The 24,950-nt window shown below is 35.6% G+C and overlaps 1 protein-coding gene across 10 annotated transcripts in view; it reads right to left on the bottom strand.

Moving 5' to 3' along the window:
• LRBA (LPS responsive beige-like anchor protein) overlaps positions 1 to 24,950 on the bottom strand; it is a 593,124-nt gene that overhangs the window by 404,891 nt on the left and 163,283 nt on the right. For all 10 annotated transcript variants that reach the window (XM_059697845.1, XM_059697843.1, XM_059697844.1 and 7 more), the window contains one exon: positions 17,972 to 18,033. In XM_059697845.1, the coding sequence (XP_059553828.1) occupies positions 17,972 to 18,033 (62 nt within the window). The remainder of the gene's footprint in view (positions 1 to 17,971; positions 18,034 to 24,950) is intronic.

Below are 24,950 nucleotides of genomic sequence, written 5' to 3'. Positions count from 1 at the left end.
CGAGTGCAGCTTTCTCTCCGAGCTTTGCAGCGGGTGCTGGGACTCAGAGAGGCAGAGCCCCTGGGGACAGGACTGAGAGCCGCCATAACTACTCTCTCCAGCCCACCCTGTTGATCCTGTTCGACCCGCCCTGCCCAAGCCCTGCACAGAGGCAATTGCCAGATAGCCTCAGGCAAAGGCTAGATTAGCACCTCCCTAGAGGACAGAAGTTCTCTCACTGCTGACACAGCTGATTCTCATAGCCACTTGGCCTGGAGGTCAAACCCTCCCTGCTATTAGCTACAACAATCAAGGTTTAACTATAAGACTGCGAACAAAGACCACTAGGGGGTGCACCAAGGAAGCATAACAAAATGCGGAGACAAAGAAACAGGACAAAATTGTCAATGGAAGATATAGAGTTCAGAACCACACTTTTAAGGTCTCTCAAGAACTGTTTAGAAGCCGCTGATAAACTTAATGAGATCTACAAGAAAACTAATAAGACCCTCGATGTTATGTTGGGGAACCAACTAGAAATTAAGCATACACGGACTGAAACAACGAATATTATACAGACTCCCGACAGCAGACCAGAGGAGCGCAAGAATCAAGTCAATGATTTGAAATGCGAGGAAGCAAAAAACACCCAACCGGAAAAGCAAAATGAAAAAAGAATCCAAAAATGCGAGGATAGTGTAAGGAGCCTCTGGGACAGCTTCAAGCGTACCAACATCAGAATTATAGGGGTGCCAGAAGATGAGAGAGAGCAAGATATTGAAAAATTATTTGAAGAAATAATGACAGAAAACTTCCCCCACCTGGTGAAAGAAATGGACTTACAGGTCCAAGAAGTGCGGAGAACCCCAAACAAAAGGAATCCAAAGAGGACCACACCAAGACACATCATAATCAAAATGCCAAGAGCAAAAGATAAAGAGAGAATCTTAAAAACAGCAAGAGAAAGAAACTCAGTTACCTACAAGGGAATACCCATACGACTGTCAGCTGATTTCTCATCAGAAACTTTGCAGGCCAGAAGGGAGTGGCAAGAAATATTCAAAGTGATGAATAGCAAGAACCTACAACCAAGATTACTTTATCCAGCAAAGCTATCATTCAGAATTGAAGGTCAGATAAAGAGCTTCACAGATAAGGAAAAGCTAAAGGAGTTCATCACCACCAAACCAGGATTATATGAAATGCTGAAAGGTACCCTATAAGAAGAGGAAGAGGAAGAAAAAAGGTAAAGATACAAATTATGAACAACAAATACGCATCTATCAACAAGTGAATCTAAAAATCAAGTGAATAAATAATCTGATGAACAGAATGAACTGGGGATTATAATAGATTCAGGGACATAGAAAGGGAATGGACTGACTATTCTTGGGGGGGAAAGGGGTGTGGGAGATGCGGGAAGAGACTGGACAAAAATCGTGCACCTATGGATGAGGACAGTGGGTGGGGAGTGAGGGCGGAGGGTGGGGCGGGAACTGGAAGGAGGGGAGATATGGGGGGGAAAAAGAGGAACAAATGTAATAATCTGAACAATAAATATTTAATTAAAAAAAAAAGTAAAAAAAAAATCAAAAAAAAAAAGAATTTTTCTTTTTTTTAAAGTCAGTATTCTACATACTACCAAATGAAATTAACTTTATTGGGACTGGCAATAAAATATTCTCCTCTTTTTAAAGTATTAATCTAAGGATCAAAATATAACTTAAGTTAAAGAAACAGTCCGGCCAGTGTTTCTCAGTGGTTGAGCATTGACCCATGTACCAAAAGGTTGCCATTTTGATTCCTGGTCAGGGCACATGCCAGGGTTGCGAGCTAGATCCCTGGTGGAAGCGTGTGGGAGGCAGCCCATCGATGTTTTCCCTCTCAGAGATGTTTCTCTCTCTCTCTCTCTCCTTCTCCCTTCCTCTGTAAAAATCTTTAAAAGAAAAAATTAATTAATTAATGAAGATGCCTGGCCAATGTTGCTCAGTGTTTAGAGGGCCGGTTCTCACACAAAGGTCGAGGATTGTAGTTTGCTCTGAACCCCTGGTTGATCGGGATGTGTGCAGGAGGCAACCAGTTGATGTTTCTCTCTCATGTTGATGTTTCTCTCCCTTTCTCCTTCCCTTACACTCTCTCTGAAAAGCAATGGGGAAAAATTCCCTCAGGTGAGGATAAAAAAAAAAAATAAAGAAATGAATACTTTGTTAACAAAAACCTAAACTCATATTGAACTACTTCATTTTTCTTATTAAAAAAAATAAAAATGTAAAGGCTTGTGCTATTCAATGAAATATCATTATTAATACTTGAAGATGTTACAGTTACATATGCCTTTGTAAAATAAATCGAATTTGTTGGATATAACTCCCATTACCTAAATAGATGACAGAAATACTGTTAAAATTCAAAGGAGGAAGCCACAAAGGAGAGCTCAAATGAGGCAGGGAATGTATTAACACAAAATTGAGAACCATATTATACACAGGACTAAAGGTCAAAACTAGAGAAAACTTGTTCATGTTCAAGATACAGTAATCTTAAGTGCTCAAAGTAAACTATCAAGAACTTTTCAACAGTGTTTGCACTTTGTGTCAGCACTCTCTCAGCAGCATATCTAACACAATCTGAGTCACCTCAGACCAGGAAAGAATATACCATAATAGTGAAGGGCAGGTCTTACTCCACTGTCTCTTTAGAGGGTAAAACAAATCATTACAAGAAATAGCAAAATAAAATACTGCCCTTTGGAAAGATTTGGTTTCAAAATTTTGTGAACATATACTTCTAAAATGTACATTGTACCTCTATAAATATTATGGCTCAGTTTATAAATGAAATATATTACATATACAGATAACTACAAATTGAGCTAAAAGAAAAGAAAATTCTATTAAAGTTGGATTAGCAAATGGTTCGATTTTATAACTGCTTATTTAACAAATATTTTAATGTGTACTACATACAAAGAATTGAATATTGAGAAAATACCCACTGGATTTACAAAATAAAACATGCAAATGTTTTACAATAAAAAAACCTGAGATAACATGAAATCAATTATGTAATTACTATAAATATAGCTTCAAATTACGTGTAAATAATCACTCAAAAACAATAATCCCCTTGCTATTGTGTTTAAGCATATATTAAAATATATTTGCAAGTGCCTTTGAAAATGTATTTAAACATTTCCAGGAAAAACATTCTCCAACCAATAATGATCATATGAATAGCTCCCAAACTGGCATCAATTCTGTCAAGATCTCTCACTAATCAATACAGAAAGCTTAATTTCAAAAAAGGTGACAAAACTTGCTGTAATCCTTTCCAGTCACAATCTCTCAACAGATGATCATTAAGTTTATACCAGGGCCTCACATTCAGGAGCTATATAAATGTGTCCTATTAGTACATGGTCAGTCTGTTTGGCAACTCCAGTTCTCCAGACATATGGCAACTGCTGCCCTTTGAGGTCTGAAGTCAAGTCTTTAGGGAATCTCAAAGCCTGCACTGAAATTACAAGGAGTGTTCATTACAGACTGCTGGAGAGGAAACATGAAAGACTTCCATTAAAACTATATAAAACAGCTAATTATTTTTAAAATATTTTTAAACCACCTGATATATTCAGCTACAAAAAAAAAAAGTATTTACATACAGAATTATTCTTTAAAGCACTGCTTTCAGGACATGAGTGCAAATAGCTTTCTTCATGCCTCCCATCAGCCACCTCAAAACACCTAACATTCATTTTATAAGCATCATCAAGATTTTTATATCGTTGGAGAGATTAAATTATCTTATACCTCTAAATTCTTCCTATAGATCACTGTAAACATTTACTAAATGAAGGTATTTTTAGAGGCAAAGTTTTACTTTTTAATATTTAGTTTTGAATAATATATACTTTTAATAATCTCAGGCAGACATGCATGTGTTTCTTTTTAGATGTTTATTTTTTATCCAAAAAAGTCTGCCTCTATTTCATTTTTATTCCATGTCTAAATAAAATCATTAAAATGTTATAAGTACAAAATAATATAAATTACTAATCAACCTATGAATGGCATGTATCAGATATTATAGAAAATATATGTAAATTCTGAACCCTGTATATTTTGTTAACCAATGTCATCACAGTTAATTCAATAAAAAGGAAAAAAGAAAACATATGTAGATACAAATGCTTAAAATGAAAAGAATGTCAACAAACTGACAAGAATTCAAAGAAATCATGTCTTTTCTTTCTCAGGATTTTGAAAAACATAAAAAGTATAAAGATTTTCTAATTAATAATAGTTGCCATTTTAACTTTTTGAATGTATAGACTTTTTAATTTCAGAGAAGTTATTTATTAAGCTTCACAACAAAGCAATACCACTGCAGAATTTTATTTCAGTAACAAATCTCCATAAAATGTTACATAAAGTTCATTAGCTTGCCTCAATCATTTCTTGAACTCACATATATGTTGATTTCTGACAGCCTAATTCCAAAAAGCAATTACAATCTCAATCCATACGTAAAAAGATAACAGAAAGCAAGTACGCTAAACCAGTTTAAAAGAATAAAAATCTAAAGAAAACAGATTACGAATGATTTATATGAATGCCTAGTGCTGAAGTTAATTACAAGTAACCCAATAAAATAGTGCCTTTATTATTGTACAGCACGTAATAGCTTTAGATGTAAAAACCAGAACTCTTTCTGCTGACTTTTGCATGCCCAATCCCACAGCACACAACATTAAGAATTAAATATGTAGTAAATAAGGCACATAGAAAACAGCAGTTTTTAACTAAAAGCAGAAAACTCTCCTGCTGTTTAACCATTTGGGGTCTTCCACTCTGAGCAGTGACCACTGTAAACTGATACTATATATTCACTGAGTAAATCCTTAATGCTAACATAAAGTGAACTTTTAATTTCAGTGTTCAAAGCTTTATGTCAAAAAATAAATAATTATGAAAGAGCATCACATTAATTTCAGCATTCAATAGGAGCATATAAGTTCTTTTTTTTAATTTTCATTAAATTTAATGTTAATGCTGTGAAATATGGTATCTTCAGAATTAGAGTTTTGCAAACCTCACACTATATCTAACTTTTATACAGCTTTGGTCCTGATTTTAAACACACACGTCTCAGACACACACAGTGCATGCTACAGTTACATGGTATTGTTGTTCATAACCACAATCTGTAGCCAATCATAGTATGCTTAATTACTTTCCTGGAAAAAGCCCTTAATCCAGAATGTTTCCATAACTCTTTCAAATATTTATCAATGTATCTAATGAGATATTAGTTGATACCAACTTTAAGTATAATGCAAAAGTTCTAAGACATGTTATGAATAAATATCATGTAGTCCATTCTTTGACCTACAACATAACTGCAATAGTGATATGATGAAATACTTCATAAACTGGTTTTGCTGCACCAATAAATTAGTACTGATGAAACAAATAATCAGCAGTGCATCTCTCTGGCAGTATTTTATTCCTATCTGTTTCATCCCCATTAAAAATTTTTATTTGCTATTTTTTCTGGGTCAATAACTTCACAAATTAGACAGAACCTAGACACAGAACCTAGAGACAGAACCTGGCTACATAACCTGGATAGAACATGGTTAGAGAACCTGACTAGAACCTAGTGACTGAACCTGGCTGGAGAACCTGGACAGAACCTGGCTGGAGAACCTAGCGAGGGAACATGGCTACAGAACCTGGCTGGAGAACCTGGCTGAAGACCCTGACAAGAGAACCCAACTACGATGATCACCTGAACGCTGCCTCTGTGTCATTCCTTCTTCGCTGACTCCGTCCACACCTTTGGGGACCCCTGGACCTGCTGGGGTTGGACCCCAGCAGATATAGCATTGGTTGTCAGAGAAAAACTATATTGAACAACTGGAGCAAGATGAAGAGGGTGATTGGTGGAAACCGGGAGCATGTCTTAATCTTTCTCACGGATGTTATCACTAATGTTCAGACCATAACCCTGTCATTTAAGGCTCCTATAGGTTTCCTCCTTAGCATTTATTGTAATTGCAACCAATTTATTAGTTGCTACTTCCCTTTTAGATTATAAACTAGACCATACACTTCATGAAGGCATGGTTTTTAAAGTATTTATACATTACTGGCACATGACACACTATCATAGTCATCATTAACCACTAAATATTCCCACCCAATATAATGCCTGGCACATAGTAAATATTCATTAAATATTGGGTGTTCCCCCCCCCCAAATATATACAATTTAACAGCTGATAATTTACTTAATTTTTACTCCTTTTTAGGTTGAACTGATTTGAAATAATGGGTGAAGCCAGACTAAGCTTTGAACAAAGAAAACTTATTCTAAAGTACCACCAGACATCTTTAAGTTTATAGTACAAAACCAGCAACAGTCGACTAAATGAGGGCACACAAATACCTTAATGAAATGATTCTTGATGTTTGTGATTTCATTGCTTTGCATTATCGGCAGTGCCTGGACCAGAATGATCATCAGTTTGACAAACAAGTAATTCATTTCTGTAGATTCTTTTAAAATTTGAAAATGAACTGTATGTTAATAAACACTGACTTTATAATAAAAAAAAATAACTTCACAAATTAGACTTTATCTCCTTGACTACTGTGCAACATTTTAAAGGTAGGAATCACTACTTCTTTGAGTTCTCAACAGTACTTGATTCAATTTTTCATATAACAAACATTCAGATGCTTGTTAAAGAAACTATAATTCAACAGTTAGGTGAAGGAGGGAGGAGCAACTACTCTAAGAACACTCAGATCTTCACAAGATTAGTTTTCTGTGCTGCTATGACAAATTGCCACAAATCTGGTGGCTTAAAATACTTAAAAGTTTGTTCTCTCTAAGTTCTGGAGATGAGAAATCTAAAGTCAGTTTCACTGAGCCAAAAATCAAAGTATCAGCAAAGTTGCACTCCTGGAGGTTCTAAGGGAGAATCTGTTCCTTGTCTCTTCCAGCTTCTGGTACCTGTCAGCATTCCTTGGCTTGTGGCTACATCACTCTCTGCTCATCTTCACACTGCCACCTTCTCTGTGTGCCTAACTCTAATCTCATTTAGGGCCCACCCAGGTAATTCAGGAGTATCCCCTTATCTAAAAATTCTTGATCACAAAGAATAAAGCAACATTCACGGGCTTCAGTTATTTAACATGGATATTTTTGAGAGAGCCATATTTCAGTCTGTCACATTAGAGAAACCAAATTAAAACAACAGAAACACCAAACTGAGGAAAAGTAAACTTTGCTAACAAGTTCAAAAAAATTCAAAAGAAATGAAGACCGTTTTTAAAAATTAGTCTATTATGGCAAGAGCTGGAAAATTATTCAAGCAAGTCAACTTCTGCTCCAAGTGTTGGTTCTAATAGTGATTCAGTTGTGACTGGTTTTAATTGTGGTTCCAGAAATTCAGTTTAATTTGCTATGTATAAAGCTACCAGGCTCCAGGAAACTGAAAGCTGCACAGCTAAACTGCTAATAACAAACAAGTATCACAAAGAGCAACTTCTAATAATCAGCAGAAAAGCAATGATAGCACTCCCAAATGTCCAAGTAAGTAAGACAGCAGGCCAGGATTGAAGTAACTGATAAGAAGTAGAAATCTTATTTTTAAAAAATTCTCCCCAGTTTGCTTTTTTACTGCCAGTGACAAACCTATTTTCTCCCTTAGCTTACCATAGTACCAAACAGAATCCTATTCTTGTAAGTTAGTGCCAAAACAACAGTAGGGAATCTTTGCAATGAAGATAAATGTGAGACAACTCTGCAATATCAAGTCAATGTATAAGCTTTCTTGGGTAAGGAACAGATCATCTTTCCTCTGAAAAAGGAACAGTAAGAAACCAAAATTAAATATGCCCCCAATTATGTAGTATCTGATAACAAGAATAACCTGACAAACCAACTGACCCAAAAAGACAATACTGCTGTTTTACTTGAATGCCTAATGAAAACTTGAGCTTCCAAATAAAGAACTTTCAAAATTATATAATCACTATCAAAAAGAATGCACTGTGCACCCATATTTAGGACATTAGTATGTATATATATTCACACTCACTATATGTAAAAGCACACTGCACACAAGAGAGAGTCAGGAGAATGTGGAGAACAGGTTTAAGGTTAGAGAATTTGGTGGGGTTTTTTGTAAACTACCCAGAAATTGGTGAGATGCATATAATGTTTATGTAAAATATTAGAATACTATTTGCAAGGCAGCATAGAAATAAGTATAAACTAAATTAAAACAGCTATCAGAGACCTTGCAAATAAGAAAGAAATGTCTGAATTTGATAAGACAGTAAACTACAGCTCCCCTTCGAAAAGAACTATGAAGAGATTCTCCCAAGAAAATAAATTTGGCAGTATGCACTGAAAGGGGTAAAATCAACAGAAAGGAAATCGGTCATTTCACTAATTCAGGAATAAGCCAAATCAGTGATTCTTTATAGAGGCATTTTTCAAATGATATTTCCTTTTGTCCTTTCCTGTCTCCCCCACTCTGACAGTCTGAAGCTCAGAATCATCATAACAAACTTCTCTGGTAATGATGTATTTGGCAATAAAAACAGTTGATTAGTAGTAAACTACACCAACTGACAGAAGAGTGCAGTATTTCTATACTATGGTAACACAAGAGGTATGCTAAAAGTAATGTAGTAAAGCTAGAAAGTTGTGAAGTATATAAGAGACCCTAAGACAACTGTTATAGTAACATCAACCTCACTTGTATTCAGGTATACTATACTGACTTTCCTAAAGCAGCTGTCATTATAGCTAGCCAAGGAAATGGGGAACCACACAATTGGGAGCCTATGGAAAATACTAATGTTACCCATTATTGTTGCCTACATTAAAAAGGCCAAAATCTGCTAATCTATTAATCTCTTCTAGTTCTAATATTCTATGTTCAAAGTGAACATAGAATAGATTGGGCATATAACTGCAAAAATGATAGAAAATAATGTAAAAGATGCTGCAGAATAATAATGGTGGATTGATTTTGAAAGTCCAGAATATGAACGAATTAATTTCATAAAAAGAAAACAGGCAACATTGAAAATACTGAATAAAGAAGGAGGATTTTGTGTGCTATAAAAACACTTAAGAGTCAGAATCTAATAACTTTAATTTATAACCTATTTTTCTCTATGGACTGTTCTACATATATTTACATATATTATCCAATACAATTTTTATTACATCCATTTTACTCAATAAGAAAGTAAGATTCGCCTTAACCGGTTTGGCTCAGTGGATAGAGCGTCGGCCTGCGGACTCAGGGGTCCCAGGTTCGATTCCGGTCAAGGGCATGTACCTTGGTTGCGGCGCATCCCCAGTGGGGAGTGTGCAGGAGGCAGCTGATCGATGTTTCTCTTTCACCGATGTATCTAACTCTCTATCCCTCTCCCTTCCTTTCTGTAAAAAAATCAATAAAATATATTTAAAAAAAAAAAAAAAGTAAGATTCAAGCAAAGGAAGTAATTTGCCCATGGTTGCAGAATTAATAGGTGGTAGAGGGGAAAAAATTTCTTAAGATTCAAAAATCTATCATCACAGCATTTCCTGGTCTCAGCCATCCAGTTCTTAAGATACTGTCCAACTCCAGTATCTGAAGAATTTACTGCTAGAGAAACAAATATATAACTTTTAGAGTTCTGATTCTTATTTCAGGCAAAAATTAAAGTTCGAACCTTCAATTTTGTAAACATTGAACACATGCTTCTGGAAGCTCATATAATAAAATGGCAGCTTAACTTGAAAGAGCTGTCTGACTTAAAAATGCACAATAGATTGAGTATATGTGCAATTACTAATACATAATAATTGTCCCTTCCTAAATTTTGGTATTATATATTAATGGTATATATCAGGGTACTAAATTACTAAATAACTATTTGATCTCAGAGCCAACTGAGGCAAAACTAGGTAAGCAGTTTGAACAGAAGAAAATTGAATCTGGATGGTAAGAACCCTGATTACTCTAACTAAAATCCATTAAATTACATACTACTTATGAAAAAAATGTGGATGAGAATATAGCTGAGTTTTCACATAATTATCAGAGTTTGGTATTAAACAAAAACAATCTTAAGCTTTACACTTTTAACTTAGCCTTTCTATAATATACTACTGAACTTCAGTAGATTAAGTTGAAGTAATAGAAAAAAAAAAAGTAAAACCCCCACAGTAGTAGCTGAGGAGACATAGACCTGTAAAACCAAACAAAAATGTTATGCTAAGAATATTCCCATTCATGTATTCTTCCTTCTTGCTAGCTCCCTTTCTAATCCCAAATTTAAACGACCAGTTGTAAAAAAACAGCAGGGTGCTAAATTAAAGCACACTTTATTTTCAGACGTCTCCATCCTCATAGGCTGACTTCCTGTCAGGAAGAGTTTCATTTCACTGAATACCCCAATCAGCAGGGAGTTTGCAGAATTAAGTGCCAGTTGATATTACTTTGTTTTGCATTTACCACCCTTGAGAATAATGTTCAAAGATCTAGTTATATAGTCAGCATGGTATCATCCTTCTGACTAGACTGCCAAGCCACAGGGTGTAAGGCCAGTTTCACAAAATTTCCCTTAAAAGGTTGTGTTTCCAAAATCCAAGTGTGCTAGTGAATCAACAGGATGCCTGTATTTCAGAATAAATCCTGCATCTAAATTATGCTTTCCTTTGGTTGTAACATAGCACTTTAAATTAATATTGAAGGTCAGCATTTAGATTCAAATAAAAACCAACTGATATTCATTAATCCATCAACTTAAATATTTTATTTTTTAAAAGTACTTTAGTCTCATTTATTTTGTTTTTAATGTTTTTGCTGTTTAAAAGACAAATGCATCTTAAAAGCAAGTTATCTGTTATATATTCTGAATCAAACAAAAGCCTAACTATTTTATAATATTAGCATAGTTATTAAATTGATTTGGGATACTTTAAAAATTTTAGTGCATTTAAGATTTTCATGATCAGTTAATCTATCTTGATACCTTATCCAACTTCCATAAACTTCCTATCATGCTTCAAAGGTATCTAGTTCCTAATTCTAAGGTCAACTGTTTCTATTGTACACAAAAATAAGGTAATTCTGAGCATTTCAATATTAAACAGCCTTTGTGATTTTAAGGATAAAGCGGTCTCAGCAGCTGTAAAGCAAAACTAAGTGATCGTACTAGAAGCCTATTTTTTATCCTGATGTTAATCACTACCCTACTGATTTTCAACCATTCATAATCAAAAGGTCATAAGCACTGACAATAACAAAACTTAGTCACAATCAATGTACATCCATTAACTCTATACGTACATGCTAAGGATGAGTTATAAACATATCCAAAAGAAGAGATAACATTATGAAAAGGTTGAAATATTAAATTATATTGATCCTAGCAGGATCATACTACATATAAACTGTTCTTTAAGAAGCCAATTGCCCCTAAAATCCTAGTTACATTGAAAAAGGTTAGGCTGGTTACAAAGGAAATAAAATTATTTATTTACAATATATCAAAGTATAAATTTCAATATTTAATGCATTTTGCAGATCGTTGCCATGCAAGCTCCTTAAGCACACAAAGAAAAAATAGTGAGATCTATTCAATATTAAACTTAGGGTTAAATCTGCATAAATAGTGTAAAAAATACACACACACAGCGACACAACTGGTTAAACTTAAGTTGCTCTAGGAAGAATACCAACTCTTACTGTAATCACTTTTAAAGATCTATTTCTTCAGAAACAACATATAAATTGGAAGAAATAGATCTTTAGAAGTGATTCAGAAACCACATATAAATTGTGTCCAAATTAACCTACAAAGGAGAGAACAAGTGGCTGAGATAATTCCTTCTGAATGAAGCAAAAATAATCACTGTTTTATGAAGAAAATGCTGGCTATAATTTTGCATATCTATTTATTTTATTTAATCACTGTGATTGGAGAAGCAGAGAAAAACAGAAGCACAATACTTAAAAAGAGGCATTTCCTGCATTATTCATTATCTCATTTCTGATGTAATAGCAGCTCTTGCCAAATTATAATTTACAAAAATTATCCAAACATACTATGGCTATAAAAAGGATTCTGTGATCAAATATACTAATTTTATTCCTATTACAGAGTCAACATTACATTATTACATACATACCTATACACACACACATATTTACTAAAGAATTTCAGAGGTGTTCCAGGATAGAAACCTAATTAAATTTAAACCAACATTTTCCAAACTTATTCAGCACTGTATGCTTTTCTCCACACAACATCCATTATCATCACACAGTACACACATTGGAATTTGCTATACTGGAACATCTGGATAGCAAATAAGCACATGGCTACCACAAATCCAACGAAGGAAAATTAGAGGTACTAGAAAGAATTGAGAAAATGTTTTGAGAACTTTAGTATCTATTAATCCTGATCATTCACAGCTGATGGGAATGTAAACTCATACAGCCACTATGGAAAACAGTATGGTAGTTCCTTGAAAAATTAATAAACGAATTACCATATGAGCCAGCAATCCCTCTTGTGGGTATCTACCCACAAAACTCGAAAATATTTATTTGCAAAGATATACGTACCCCTATATTCATTGCAGCATTATTCACAGTGGCCAAGACATGGAGACAACCAAAGTGTCCTTTGACAAATGATTGGATAAATATATGGTACATATATACTATCAAATACTACTCAATAATAAAATACTGCCATTTGCGACAATATGGGTGGACCTGAAGAATATTATGCTAAGCAAAATAAATTAGTCAGAAGCTAAGAACCATATATGATTTCACTCATATGTGGGATATAACAATGAAACTCATAGACACAGACACAGTATGGTGGTTACCAGAAGAAAGGAGTCCAGGGGAGAAGTAAAGGATAAAGGGGACCATTTATGGAATATATTGAATAACATAAACTAATGAATAAAAACAGATCCAGAGACAGAGAAGCATCAATCAGATCATCAAACCTCAGAGGGAAGGCAGGGGAGGGTGGGGGTAAGGGGGAGAGATCAACCAAAGGACTTGTATGCCTGCATATAAGCCTAACCAATGGACACAGACACCAGGGGGGTGAGGGCATGAGCGAGGGGGTGGGGGGTGGGGCCTATGGGGGGATAAGGACACATATGTAATACCTTAATCAATAAAGAAAAAGAAAAGAAAAAGAAAATAAATAAATAAATAAGAAGGATAAAGGGGCCAAATATATGGTGACAGAAGATGATCTGACTTTGAGTGGTAGACATACAATGCAATATACAGATCATGTATCAAAGAAATGTACACTTGAAATCTATATGATCTTTTTAACCAATGTTACCTCAATACATTTAATAAAAATAATGATATTTATACAATTATATAACTATCTGATTAAATAGTAATTATATGCTGAATGTTGGAGATACAACAGGAAACAAAACATAGTGTTTGTCTTCAAGGTACTTCCAGTTTAATGGGAGAGAAATAAAAATCACAGGCAATTTAAATAAAGAATAAAATTACCATAATATGAGTCAGTGAATGCTTTGGGTCAGTCCCTCACTAGGCTTAGAGTGTGGGGAAGAGAGGAGTCCAAGAACCTTTCCACAAGAGATTGCAAATTGGCTGGTAGCTGAATGATCAACTTATTAAATATTCATTGGGTAGCCATCATGTGCCAAGAACTTGCTGGGTACTAAGTATACTTTAATAGGCCAAACAGAAATAGCTGTTACCTTCATAGTATCTAGAGTACAGAAAGACTGACAATAAAAACAAATAAATAAACTAGCCTATGTATACTTAAAAAATTTGTGGTATATTCTATGATGAGCACCAAACTGGAGACAAGCTACTGAGTACATATATGAGAATCTGAGAGGAGAATAATTAAGCTGAGTTCTCAATGATGTGAAGAAGCTAGCAGTTAGTCACCAAATTTGAAGGAGGGAGATGTTAATGAAAGAAAAAGCACATACCAAGACATAAAAATATGATGGTATATTTGGGTAACTTTAAGCAGTTCAGCATAGTTTGAGAACAGAACAATGTTGTAAGAAATGAGGTCTACACAGTAAGAGGGACCTAAAAACAAAGGACATCTTTGTGCCACAGTAGAGTTGGTTTGCTTCCTGTCCCACCTGGGTTTGTTTAAACTATCTACTATACTCAAAACACTCATCCCAGCTATAAAAAGGAAAAGGTCATAAAGTAAAAAGTCAAGAGTAGTAATGTTAATATCACGAATTTACAAAGGATAAATTCAAAAAGGAAAAGGAAACCAGAATGGAGAAATTATAGGAGAGTGAAGAGAGGAAAATTTTCTATAAAGATTTAAAAAAAAAAACTCAATTCAAAAAAATTCAAAGCACAAAACTGACACAAAAGAATCATAACAATAGTGACATATGGCTCATAGTATGAATATTATCATTTTTAAATTCATAATTCAGAGGTATAGAAAGAAACCCTTGAATCAAAAATGACCAACCTTTATATCATCACCTTCATGTGAATAAAATATTTCCCATAACAACAATCTACATATATTGATAAAAATTTTTAAAGAAAAATCAAATTAACACAGTATTTTAAATTAACTTTTGTTGCTGATTAATTACTCAGACAGGATGCCAGGCCAGACTACATGGTACTTCTAGTTTTTCTATATACTCCATGCATTTCTGATAAATGGGAAAAGAATAGATGACCTGGCAGAAGGCTCAGACAATAATATGTGATTTACAGGACATGAGTGCAGCTACCAGAAGATTTATCTGACAACCCTCCCCGATAGTGGACTGTTGAGTATCCGATGGAATGATTTCTAGTCTAGAAAGTCTACTACTGAGTAGCCATACACATTATTTATTTATTAGATGTTTTGGGTTGAAACCATTTTTAAATGATGCACTTCACAATGCACAGTCATAAATTTAGCTTTAAACCCAAGAAGGGAGGTAGTGTTATTGGAATGTATGTCAGACTGAATTAGGATGAGCAACACAACGCTTTTATAAAGTGGCCTTGAATGCAATGTCAATTCTTTCAAAAATAATATTAATGTCAAATGAGCAAGATACAAACACTTTACACAACACTAGAGTAATATTACTTGAACTATTTAACATTTTCTTTAAATTCTTATAGATTTCTATGAAGTTTATGCACCTACACAACAAATACCAGGAAGAAATAAGTTACATGTTTGTGAAAAGCTGAATCTGAAATATAATTGAGAACTTGTTCAATTTTCTTCTGTACATCAGAGAGTACACAGTTTTCTAAAGAAAGTAGACAGTCTTATTTTAAAGAAGATATAAATCATGTAGAGGAGCTTAAGTAGTTCTTATTTTATATGGAATTTGATACATGATTAAACCTAATTTAATAAACCTTAAATGTATGTTTTTACTCAAAAATTTAATGCTGAGTATTTTAAGAAAGCTTTTCAAAATTAAATAACATTTTGCCTAAATAAGGTTAAGACTTAAATGGGATAAAATATGACAAGGTTCCCATCAACCTATTAATTGATTGGATATTGAAAAATATAATCCTTACTTGAAGCTTTAAGAAATTATATAGTGCCCTGTTTGTTCTTAATGACAGCAAATTAAGTATGATCATTTCCTCATTTCTTAAATTTAGACTCTATACTCTCTGTTGTAATAAAATGTGGATAATTTTTAGCAAAATGTTTAAAAGGATGTAAAAATATAAGCTTTGAATGAATTCAAGAAAAATAATCAGAAGATGGCTGACTGTCATGAAATTAACACCAACTAATTTGTAAAGTTTTAAATCAAATTTGCAGATATTAAGTTCATAAGCATATCCCATTATTTATGTGATTAAAAAAGGAGTTTTTGACCTGATCTTTCGATCTTTGGCACTCAATCCTCTCCATCTCCTCTTAAAAAATTAATTAAAATTTTAGCAGGATGCTAGCTTTTCACTTCCCATCCTATCTCAGACTAAAAAAAATTATCAATCAAACTCAAGGCATCCCCACCCAGTATCTGCAAAATGTCGACTTCAAATTCAATTTCATATCTCTTAAGCTTTCATGTGGAAAAAGATAGTTCACTTCTTAACAAAATAAATCACTTTTGTGATTGCCAATCTGACCTCTTTGAATTAGGAAAATTCAAAGTGAAAAATGTAATTATCACCCTGGAACAATCTGTATACATCTGGAGCTAATTCTGGCTTCATTTTTCACATCATTTTTCACACTGTGCAACATCTTATAGAAATACCATGGGACTTTTGAAGAACTCATAAAAAATGTGAAGGACTTCAAATAACTAATAATGTATTTTATTCAAACAAAAACCTTGAAACTATCTGACTTTTGCAACTTACTCTACTAAGTAAGCGTCATATCCCATCTGATGGGATTAATATTAAACAGCACTGTGACATACATGACAAATAGGTATATTAAAACATGTCATTCCTTTATCTTTTCAGCTTCTGCATTCAACTATGTAATATACTATATCTGAAATAGCTTTCCTGTATCAAGAATGCATTCAATTCTTTTACACTAGAAAGTGAAACTTCATGAACAAAATTCACCTATGAAAAATTATATCACTATAAACAATAGTCTCATACTGCTTTGAAGAAACATACAAAACTGCAAGCAAATGCTTCTTAAAAGTAAGGGTAATTTCATATCAGTACAAAAATGGCATATGGTAACTACCATCCCAGCAATAATCATGCAATTATTTCAATTCAGATTACTTAATGGGAAATTTTATCCAGGCAGCTTTTAAAGAAAAGAAGTTTTCTTTAAAAGATGATTAAATTACAAAACATGAATCTCACTAAATCTAAGAATAATAAGCCCACTAGAAACATAACTACTCCTCACAAGTTCATTATAAAAATCCATTAAGTGTAATCTCTAGAAGTAATTGTTCTTATTGCATTTTATTGACAATGCATAGTATTGATTTTTCACACCTTCTATGATTCTTTAATTTGTATTCATGAAATGTCCATCAGCACAGTCTAAGTAAATTTGGCAATACAGACACTAAAATGAATAAATCGATGCAAAGAAACATTAATTTTGCATTATCCTTATTCGTCAGGCAAGTAAACCATGAGAGTTGTAAATGAAGGTCAAAGGTTTTGAAATGGGTCAGAACCCTTGACCTCTAGACCAATACCCTTCCTATTAAAAAAGGCTATTTTAAAGTTTTAAGTAGGGGAATTTACTACCAGCAAGATATCATTTTTAAAAGGTTACAAAGAAAACTCTCAATAAAAACATTCATCTATTTAATTGAAAAACAAAAAAGAAAACATTACAGGATACATGATTTTAATGTAAGTTTTTAAGAAATCATTAAAATTTACCACATGAGATATAAGGTTCCTGACACTGAAAGTAATTTTGCTTTTAGAAATTTATTTACTACATCTTATGATGGCTGCCATATTTTGTTGATGTTTTCCCAAATCTCTTCTGCATGTCCAAAATAATTAGCAATGACAAGAATTCAAAATTATTTATTACTCATTTTATAACCTCTGCACAAAAGGGAAGTAAACCCACTATTCCCAGGAGAGTCAAGAGTGGTACTCCACAAGATACAGAAATAAATCTGTTTCTATAGCCTTAATACACACAACAAAAATATTCAGCCATCTCAAGACCATTTGATGTGAACATTTTTAATGTGACCCTAAAATGCTGTTTCTATTTCATCTATCCAATTTATCTCTGTTCTAACTTCAAAGTTATCTATTAATATCAAAGACAAGGAGTAATCCTCTTGTAATACAAATAACATTATTTTGAAACTCCAAACTCTATTATAACAAAAATTTCTAATAAAACCATTATAATTTCCTTGTAAAATAATTCATGTGAGAATTCACTTTTAAATCAACATTATTTTTGTCACTCACCTGTGAACACAGTAGCATAACCAACTCCACAACTGAACTACTGGACTTCATGCAAACCAAACCTATTTTAAAGAGAATTTTAAAAAATTACAAAGTAATAAACAAATATGAGGAATTTATTTGTTATACAATTTTGCCCAAATTGGGTTTTAATATAAAATTTAGCATGTCTTGATAAGAACCAAAAACATACACACTTTACGAGTAAATAAGGTACTCTGTAATTGCTTTAAACTTGGCATCAAACCAACCAAATTTTTTTATAAACTATTTCATTTCAGCTTTCAAACTACTAAAACATTTGTTACAACTTCATATATAATGACATTTCACAATACTCAAAGAAATGTGCACAACATATGCCATATTGATCAATATCATCTACATTCAGTTTTGGGGAGAGGTGATTGTTATACATGCAGAGAAGGGAAATGGCTCCCTGACCTTTGCTTTCTCCACCACACTCTCTCCCTTCAACCCTCTAGCTATCAATCAAGTTTCCATTTTGTTTCATGGCAGCAGACATCCCAAACACTCTTATTAGTACCTTGACCTGTGACCTCACACTAAACCTTAACAGAAGTGCAAGCCGTTGTCTGTTATATATTCTTGATTTCTTATAAATAAATTCATTTACATTTGCTCTTCTATGTTTCATTTGGGTTCACCAAAAATATCTCAGGAAGGAAATGCTATACAATTATCTGAAGAATTCTTTAGTTTTGATTACCAATAAAATCTAAAGTAGTTAACTCAAAAAACATTTTGTAACAGTAGCTTTAAAAAGCAATGCCAATAATTAAAGGCACTAAATTACTAAGTTAGATTACTAATAATCAGAAAAATTGTAATTTTTTTTCTACATTGTTCTAGGCCAGGGGTGGGAAAACTTTATGACTCGAGGGCCACAATGGGTTCTTAAACTGGACTGGAGGGCCGGAACAAAAGCATGGATGGAGAGTTTGTGTGAACTAATATAAATTCAAAGTAAACATCATTACATAAAAGGGTACGGTCTTTTTTTTTTTTTAGTTTTATTCATTTCAAACGGGCTGGATCTGGCCCGCGGGCCGTAGTTTGCCCACGGCTGTTCTAGGCAAACACAAGTTAAATTTCCAGGGATTAACAATTAAAATAATTACTGGTGGCCCTCACACAATTTACAGAATTACCTTCTATCTTTCTTACAGGCACCACATCCCATTTTATTCCCTTTCTTTAGTCTCCTTGCTCTAGTTCTTTCTTCTTCCTTATTTTAGTCATGATCCCTCATACCTTTCGATGACACATGTTGGCATTCTTCAGCCTTACAAACAACATTTAAGTTAAACAGGTTGCTCACTCCCTTCACCTTTTAGAAAAGTTAGAACCATTTTTTCTAAATGTCTCATGGTTTCATTAAGCAAGCAGGTCACTAACTAAATTGTGGTTTCCCTACAGATATGAGGAGCATACCTTCTCTGACAAATGACATGGCTGAAAGAAAGGGCACAGCAATATTCCACTCTTCATTGCTGGTGAAGCCCTCTCCTGGTCTGAAACCTTGTCAATGTTCATAGAATATAACCTAACTACAGGAAGTTCCATATATCCTATCTAATAATAGACAAACATGGTAATTGACCGAACCTTCACTATACCTCACATTGGCTAATCAGCATGATATGCAAATTAACCGCCAACAAAGATGGCAACTAACTTGCATACTGCAGGCAGGGTGGGACAGCGCGAACCACCAGCGCACTGCCATCCAGGGCAGGCCCGGCCCCACCTTGCCACCCGGGACCCGATCGGCAGGTCTCGGGCGGCAAGGCATCCCCACCCCAGAAGCCCCAGGACCCGGCCCCACCTTGCCGCCCCAGACCCAATCGGGTCCCGACAGCAAGGCAGGCCGGACCCAGAAGCCCCAGAGCCAAGACAGATTATGAGGATGAAGCAAAAACAAAACCCACTTTAAATATAAAGACACATATAGATTAAAAGTAAATGAATTAAGCTGCAGCTTGTTTTGCTCAGTCAATAGAGCATTGGCCCATGGACTGAAGGGTCCCAGGTTTGATATCAGTCAAGGGCATGTACCTCAGTTGCTGGCTTGATCCCAAGTCCCTATCAAAGCATGTGCAGGAGGCAACCAATCAATGTGTCTCTCCCTTTCCATTCACTCTCTCTAAAATTCAATGGAAAAATATCCTTGGGTGAAGATTAACAAAAACAAAGTAAATGGATTAAGTAACATTAAAGAGATTATAAGAAAACTATATTCCAAATTTTATTAGTTGTATATGGTTATGTTTAAATTATTAACACCAAGAAATTGGGTGAAGGGTACATATAATATGCTATAGTATTTTATAAGTTTTTTTACATGTATGAGATTATTTCAAATTAAAATATTAAAAAATTAAAATTAATAAAATATTAATTGAAATGTATATGCATTACATGAAAAATCTCCTAATTGCTTGTAGCACAATGTATTAAATTGTGCTAAAATTTACAAGGGTTCAATTAAAAAATATCTTAATTGTAAATGATATAATAGAAAATATATAATAGTGGAGTTATAAGCACTTATCTGAAAACTAGAAGCCCAATGCACAAAAATTTGTGCACTCGGGGGGGAGGGGGTCCCTCAGCCCGGCCTGTGCCGTCTCGCAGTCTGGGACCCCTTGGAGGATGACCACCTGCTGGATGAAGGCCTGCTCCCCAGGGGATTGGGCCTAAGCTGGCAATCAGACATCCCTCTGGCAGCCCGGCAGCCCTCAGGGGATGTCCACCTGCCAGCGGGGAGCAGACCTAAGCTGCAGTCAGACATCCTTAGCGCTGCTGAGGAGGCAGGAAAGGCTTCCACCACCACCACTGTACTGGCAGCCATCAGCCTGGCTTGTGGCTAAGCAGAATTCCCCCATGTGGGAGCGCACTGACCACCAGGGGGCAGCTCCTGCATTGAGCGTCTGCCCCCTTGTGTTCAGTGTGTGTCATAGTAACCAGTTATTCCCACTCGTTCTGCTGTTAGGATCAGTTTGCATATTACCCTTTTACTATATAGGATAGAGGCCTGGTGCATGGGTGGGGGCCAGCTGGTTTGCCCTGAAGGGTGTCCCGAATCAGGGTGGGGGTCCAGCTTGGGTGCCTGGCCAGCCTGGGTGAGGGGCTGATGGCTGTTTGCTGCTGGTCACACCCCCTTCAGGGTGGAGGTCCCCACTGGGGTGCCTGGCCAGCCTGGATGAGGGGCTGATGGCTGTTTGCAGCTGGCCACACCCCTTTAGGGTGGGGGTCCCCACTAGGGTGCCTGGCCAGTCTGGTTAAGGGGCTGAGGGCCATTTTCAGGCTGGCCAGGACTGAAGCTCCCAGCCTCTCCTATTTTTCTTTTTTTTTTTTTATTCTGGGATTTATTTACCTTCTATAATTGAAACTTTGTTGCCGTCACTGGAGCTGAGTGCTGGCTCTTGCTTGCTCCAGCTCTGAGGCCACGGCCTGCTGAAAGCAGGTATCTGGGGTTTGTTTAGCTTCTATAATTGAAACTGTGTTGCTTTTGGAGCTCAGAGCCGGGCCGCAGCAGGTGGGGAACCTTGGCTTCCTCCATCACTGGAGCAAGCAAGCCTCCTGCTCACTTCAGCTGCGTGGCTGCCAGCTGCCATCTTTGTTGGCGGTTAATTTGCATATCACCCTGATTACCCAATGGGAAGCGTAGCAAAGGTATGGTCAATTACCCTTTTTGCCTTTTATTAGATAGTATAAAAATTTAAAGAAGTGAATTTAAAGAAGGGATTAGCTAAAGAAAATATATGTACAACCCATGGCACAGACAACAGTATGGTGATAGCCAGAAAGAAGTGGGGGCAAGAGCTGGGTAGAGGGGGCAAAAAGGGGGAAATAGGGACATCCTATATAATAATAATAATAACAAAAGGCTAATATGCACATTGACGAAATGGCAGAATGCCCGGTTACTATGATACGCACTGGCCACCAGGGGGCAGATGCTCAATGCAGGAGCTGCCCCCTGGTGGTCAGTGCACTTCCATATGGGGAGTGCCACTCAGCCAGAAGCTGGCTCATGGCTGGCCAGCGCAGTGGTGGTGGCAGGGGCCTCTCCCACCTCTGTGGCAGCACTAAGAATGTCCAACTAAAGGTTTAGACCCGATCCCTTGGGGGCCTAAGCCTTTAGTTGGACATCCCCCGAGGGCTCCCTGGCTGCCAGAAGGATGTCTGACTGCAAGCTTAGGCCTGATCCCCCGGGGAGTGGGCCTAAGTCGACAGGTGGACATCCCCCAAGGGGTCCTGGACTGTGAATGGGCGCAGGCCTAGCTGAGTGATACCACCCCCACACAAGTGCACAAATTTTTGTGCACCAGGCCTCTAGTTTCAACTATAAAATCCACTACTTCCAGCAAGTAAAATCAGATCTTTCTATAAGTAGGTAATTATTCTTATTGCTCGATTCTAGTGTTATCAGAATTGCTACCAACTTTTGTTTTACAGCATAGTATTTGGGCTGTCATCTGGTACAGGTCTGTTCTATCTACTCAGATAATGAACAATTATAATAAAAACAATCTTGGGCCATCCAAAGTTTTAAAGTTATAGGTGACCTTTTGTCCCCTTTACAAAAGATCATAGCTTAGTTCAGTATTTATAGACATAAAAATAATTATACATTTTAGTCTTATTTCTCAATAATAAAGGTTAGCAAACCAGAAGGTTGATGCTACGTAGTTGGATGTGAAGATTCAGCAACAAGTATATGCACTACTCAGTGAGTTGATAGTAAAATGTCAAATATCATTTCATAGTTTGATTAAACAATTCATAAGTTTACTGGAGTGGGGTTTTGTATATTTGTAAAAGATGGGGAGTGGGACCAGGATGGATATAGTACGTTAAGTTTTAAATAAGAAAGAGCATCAGAAGATGAAAGATACCTTATATTAGACCTCTATTATGAAGCTCCCTGCCCAGAGGAAACTGACACAGCAACCACAAATGTAGATCCTTGGGAGTGTATAAACAGGAAATAATCCCAATAAAGGACTGTGTCTGAGATTTCACAACTTAATCACATCTCTATTTTTTACCTAAATTTTTGCCTTTGAATGACACTGGCTGCATATATGACAAAGCAATAATGAATTATAAACCACTAAATCCAGTCTTCAGATTTACATTCATACTCCAAGAGTTATCCAAAGGAAGACCATAAGACAACATTTGCAGTCAAGTTGTAAGTTGGTGCAGAAGTATCATTTTTATTTCATATACACACACATCCTATTATTGTACCAATTATTAGAAAGAGAACAAGTTAATGTAGGCTCAGATGTCTGACTAGGCCCATCATCTCACCTCCCTAAAAGGCTCCCAGAATGAAAGTTGGGTTCAGTTTGGTTGTTTTATTTTTGTTTGGTTATTCAAAATATGGAATTTTAGTCTCTTCAACGAGTACAAACCCAAATTGCTAAGTCCAGAGTTTTACACTCTTCTGGAGTTTCATAACCAAAAACCACTACAATTCCTTCACCAGAGACTATTTATCCCACCTCTATTACCATTGTTTTTCCTTATTATTAAACTCATAAATATTAAATGATTTACTGGACATTAAACTAGCAACATCTGAACCCTCTGATCTACCTAAACTCTCAAGTATTCCATGAAAAACAGTCATGACCATTTATCATCTGGAATAAAACAAAACTTTTAACATATATATATATATATATATATATATATATATATATATATATATATATATATATATATATATATATATATAAACATTTTTTAAATTATATTTTATTGATTTTTTACAGAGAGGAAGGGAAAGGGATAGAGAGTTAGAAACATTGATGAGAGAGAAACATCCATCAGCTGCCTCCTGCACACCCCCGACTGGGGATGTGCCCGCAACCAACAACCAAGGTACGTGCCCTTGACTGAAATCGAACCTGGGACCCTTTAGTCTGCAGGCTGACGCTCTATCCACTGAGCCAAATCAGGTAGGGATATGGATATATAGATATAGATATATAGATATATATATATACACATACACACACACACACATACACATACACATACACATACCCACACACATTTTTAATCACCTTAAATAATTTACAGAAAGAATGGGATGGTGATAAACATTATTCGAAGTTTTAATAAGAATGTAAGCAATTAGAAAATGTGTGATTCTACACATGATATACTATGAAGTATTACATCTAATTAAACTTTTAAATCTAATTTCTAGTCATCAGAAAATACATGGGATAGAGAAACCATTAGAGGACATAACCAAGAAGCAGCAGCCATAATACCAAATCATGTAACATTCTACAGAACAACCAACCAACCAGATTTCTTTAATAGGTCAACAGCATGAAAACAAAGGGGAAATAGGGACAAACTATTTGATATTAATCTATATATATAAAAGCCTAAGCGATCAGCTGGCCGGCCAATAGCTATGACACACACTGACCACCAGGGGGCAGACGCTCAATGCCGGAGCTGCCGAGCCATGTTGACTTGGTAGCAGTGGTTCTCTGGTGACGCACCTGGAACCAGAAAGGAGGGAGCCTGATTCCTGGGTGCGTCACCTGAGAACCACCCTCTCATAATCTGGGACCCCTCAGGGGATGTTAGAGAACTGGTTTCAGCCTGATCCCCGCAGGCCAGGCCTAGGGACACACCCCCCCCCCCCTCCAGTGCACAAATCCATGCACCGGGCCTCTAGTAAAGACATAGGAGGCATAACCAAATGCAATAAATTGAGTTTGTTTAGATCTTAAGCAGAAAAAATAAATTATAAAAATACATCTTTTAAATAAAAATGAATATGAGCTGAGTACTAGATGGCCTTATGGAACTATATTATTAATATTAGGTGTTATAGCAGCAATTATAATTATGTAAGAAAATACCTTTGTTACATGAATTTATGAATTATTTAGGGGTGAATCAACATGATGTCTGG

Source organism: Myotis daubentonii, chromosome 5 (assembly GCF_963259705.1).
Source record: "Myotis daubentonii chromosome 5, mMyoDau2.1, whole genome shotgun sequence".
NCBI lineage: Eukaryota > Metazoa > Chordata > Mammalia > Chiroptera > Vespertilionidae > Myotis > Myotis daubentonii.
The sequence above is the reverse complement of the archived record's forward strand: the minus strand, read 5'-3'. Positions and strand labels throughout refer to the sequence as shown.